Here is a 4,119-nt window from a genome sequence, read left to right on the forward strand (position 1 = left end):
AAAGCAATCTGTGCTTTGTAATGGTGGAAACAAACCTGTCACCTTCATTAAGGTAGAAAGCAAACAATATACCTAATGAACCAATGTATTTGATGAAGGAAACTTCTGGGTAATGTTGAAAGTGCCACTTATAATACAATATGTATAGATAAAATAATTTAAAGAAATAAGTGTTTAACATTCAAATAGTACTCATAAAAACCATAAAACTTCAGGTATTTCTGAGTTGGAATACATAATTGTTTTTCATTCACTTTTTATCTAGACATTATATACTCAAAGTAAAAAGTGTGCATTTTAAAAATATTTTATTGGTCATAGGAACTGTTTGGTTAGACTGAAAAGGATAAAGATAGCTCACAATGGGTTTCATAATGACAACTACATTCTGATAGAGAGGACATGCCCCAGTTACATTCCCACATGGAATCCTTCTCTTGTTTTGGTTATTCCTGTTCCCATGAACCCTCAAATCTGGCAGACATTATCTCTGCCTCTAGCCTAAGAAGATTTCCAGCTCCATATCATAGGTATCCTATCCACCTCAGATATCAGCCTCAATTTCTATGACAGTGGAAGATCCACAGCACCCACTCCCGCATTTGCTTAGTCCGAGCCCCATAAATCAGGGGGTTGACCATGGGAGGCACAAGAAAGTAGAGATTGTCAATAATAATCTGTAGATAGGGAGCCATATGGTAGCCTAAAATCTGGGCCAGGACAGAGAAGACAACAGGAGAATAAAAGAGAGCTATAATACAAAGATGGGAGCCACAAGTACTGAGAGCTTTGCCCCGTGCCTCCCAAGAGGGGATCTGAAAGACAGCATGAAGGATCAGCCCATATGACAGAATGATAAAAAACAGATCAAATCCCACAGATGCTACAATAACCATGAGGCCATAGACAATGTGGTTGGACACATCTCCACAGGCTATCTGCACCACAGCCATGTAGGCACAGTAGGAGTAAGCTATGATATGAGTTTGGAAGCCTTCCAGTCTTTTCGCCAGGATGGGTGCTGGAGTCAGCACTGCCACTGCCCTTGCCAGGACAGCCAGTGCCATCTTCCCAAGCATGCTGTTAGCAAGGATGGTTGTATATCTCAGAGGGAACCAGATAGCCACAAATCTGTCAAAAGCCATGGCTAAGAGGATCCCAGACTCCATGACGTAAAAAGAAGGGATAAAAAACATCTGTGTGAGGCAGGCCTTGAAGCTGATCTCTTTGGCATTCACCCAGAAGATACTCAGCATGCGAGGCACAGTGACACTGACAAGGGACAGGTCAACAATAGATAGCATGACCAGTAGGAGAAACATGGGCTCGTGAAGACTCTTCTCCACTCGGATGATGCATAAGATGGTGGCATTCCCAATAACTGTAATGACAAATACCAAGAAAAAAGGCACAGAGAACCAGCCATGGGAAGATTCTAGGCCAGGTATTCCAGCCAGGACAAATATCAGGGGTTGAGGAATGGAGTTGTTGCAAGAGGTCATCCCTAACCTGAGCTCCTCAAAGTCTGATTCCTAGGGAGAAAGAAACAAAGGACACTTTGAAACCACTGCATCATTTGACCTAAAATGCTGTGTATTATAGTTTACAGTGATAATCATAATTATATTATATAAACTAATGATCAAATGAATGCTTCAGCTACTTAAAGTATGGAGGGAGATAATTCTAGACAGAAGCAGTCTCAGGGATAAATGCTCAATAAAGAGATATAAACTCCATACTTTAGATTTTCATGTGGCTCTGATCCTACTTAATAACCAATGTGTGCAATCCTATAGGACTTTTTCCCAGATATACAGTCTGATGGGAGACCGCACATTTCCGACATTATAGGCAGGAGGTAGGGTAAGGACAAGCTATGAAGCTTGGTTTTAATATAAAATTGAGGCAGTTGAATTCGTCATCCCAGAGTCTTCAGTTCTTAAGTCTGACTTTGGTACTTTGAAATTCTTCTCTGGACCCTTTGTTTTGATTTTGACAGAGAATCTAAGAATTCTGCCAATTTTATACCTGAAAAGCATGATGTTATTTTGGAGCAATAACTAATATTTTGGATGACAAATGTGGTGCCGAAAAGGCCTCAATTCATAATAATTTAGTATTAAAGTCCCAGATTATTCAATAAGGCATGGTTAGGGAGTGGGCCAAAGTAAAGGCAAATTAATAATCTTTTATGTATATGTGTATTTATGTGGGGAATATGGTTAAGATTAGTGGTAATACATATTTCTATAGAAATTAAGAATATTATATTTGTTAAATATTTTAACCTACAACTATTTTGAATCAAAATGCATATTTACAAATTTATAAGTTATTTGATTAAATTCAAAAAGAGTGTATTTAATGAATACATTAGAAGTAGAAATCAAACAAAAATAACAAAGGAGTAAGACTTTTTTCTTATACTATGAATGAAATTAAATTCCACTATTAAGGTTTAGACTCCATATTTTATTAGAAACACTCTAACTACATATTTATAAAAGATAATCACAGAAGAAAAATTTCTCTATAAGCTGAAAATAAAGAGATAGAAAATAAAACACAAAGTTGCTCTAAAAGTAAAAGTATAGTAATCATACTGTGACCTTTTTGTTTCGATTGTCAATGAACTCAGGTTATTTGTATGTTTTTTTTTTTTGCTAATTTATTTATTCTAAATATTTAAAATCCCCAAATAGAGTGGCATATCTGTATCATAAAATGAGTTATTCAGATCTAAGAATTTCATATACCAACTGCATTTGGCAAAAAGCGTACCACAGCCAAATGATAGATAGGAAGACTGCCTGGAAAGTAACTTGGAACAGTGAAAATAGCCAAGTTTTTGAGATAATATATGTCTGGAATACAATCTCAGTCCTGTCACTTAAGTGATTTGTCCAAGTTGTTTAAGTCTTTAAGTCTCATTTCCTCATCTCAAAAGTGGGATGAGGTTTACCTTTCAAAGCTTGCAGTGAGGATGAAATCCATCATTAAAGTCCAACATTGTATAAAATATGCATCATGCTTTGGTGTTCTATAAATGCAAATTTTCTTCCTTTTCTATGAAGTAAATATTTTGAGATATTCAAAAAAAATCCTTTTTGTTTGATTCTTGGAAAGAACTCTAACTAGAATAATAAAGTTGAATTGAGATCCCAAAAAAGAATATTTAATGGTCCTAACATTTTTATCCTCAAATATTTTTAGATTCATTATTTGTTAGAGAACAAAAAATAATATGTAGTGTCACCAGAAATAGATACCTGGCCAAAAAAAGGATGCTAAAAAATTTTAATAGGTACATTTTAGTTCAATAAGGGAAATGAACCTATCACAAAAACACACAGAAAAGACAACCCTGTGAAACCAGAAGGCACTACCAGTGGGAGTTTCCATGTAGAAACTGAATGATGATCTATCTATAAGTAATAATGTAGATGAAAATTTCTCCATGTGACGGGGACATCAGGACATTAGTGTGTTAAGCAACATGGTAAAGTTTTGTCTGAGTGATCAGGAACAGTTGCCAGCCAGGAACAAACATATCAACCTAATTATAAGTAGAGACACCATCAATCTGGACATAAAATTTAGAAAAGAGCCTATTATTTTTTAGAGAATGTAACTGGGAATTCTAAAGACTGTGGACCCCAATCTTGGCCTTACAAGAATTGGTGATAGTAGTATGTGGTTTAAAAAAAATAAAAAAAATTTGAGAATCTCTTTTTCCTTACATGACTTTGCATCCCAGGATTTTGTACTCTTTCCTCATCCCTTTCTCCCTTTTCCTAGAGTAATACCTGTAGATAGTTGTGAGTCTGGTCACACTGGGACTGGGACCAGCAAAGCATCCATCTGCTTCAAGTATGAAGAAAACCTGTTGATGGCCAGAATAAGATGGAGTGTCTAAGCTGGAGGCAGATTTATGCTGGTTTGTTCTGGTTCTTCTGGGTCCTCAGTGGCCTCTCTGTTGGGCAAAATGCCATACCTAGCTTGGATATGCATCTTAGAGCCAATTACTAAGGATACCACGGGAGGATAAGAGCAGATAATTAAGGAGCACTGTAAATATAACTGTTGGTCTATGTTAGGAACTTGAGGGAGAAAGAG

The 4,119-nt window shown here is 36.4% G+C and overlaps 1 protein-coding gene across 1 annotated transcript; it reads right to left on the reverse strand.

Annotated features, from left to right (window-relative positions):
- Positions 1 to 557: 557 nt before the first annotated feature.
- On the reverse strand, positions 558 to 1,502 carry LOC131821158 (olfactory receptor 52K1-like). The gene has a single exon (XM_059156983.1). The coding sequence runs from the start codon at positions 1,500 to 1,502 to the stop codon at positions 558 to 560; it is 945 nt and encodes a 314-aa protein (XP_059012966.1).
- Positions 1,503 to 4,119: the final 2,617 nt, after the last annotated feature.

The sequence above is a fragment of the Mustela lutreola genome, chromosome 1, assembly GCF_030435805.1.
Source record: "Mustela lutreola isolate mMusLut2 chromosome 1, mMusLut2.pri, whole genome shotgun sequence".
Classification (NCBI taxonomy): domain Eukaryota; kingdom Metazoa; phylum Chordata; class Mammalia; order Carnivora; family Mustelidae; genus Mustela; species Mustela lutreola.

Coding starts and splice junctions, on each gene's coding strand:
- LOC131821158 (XM_059156983.1), bottom strand. CDS start 1,502: ATGACCTCTTGCAACAACTCCATTCCTCAACCCCTGATATTTGTCCTG.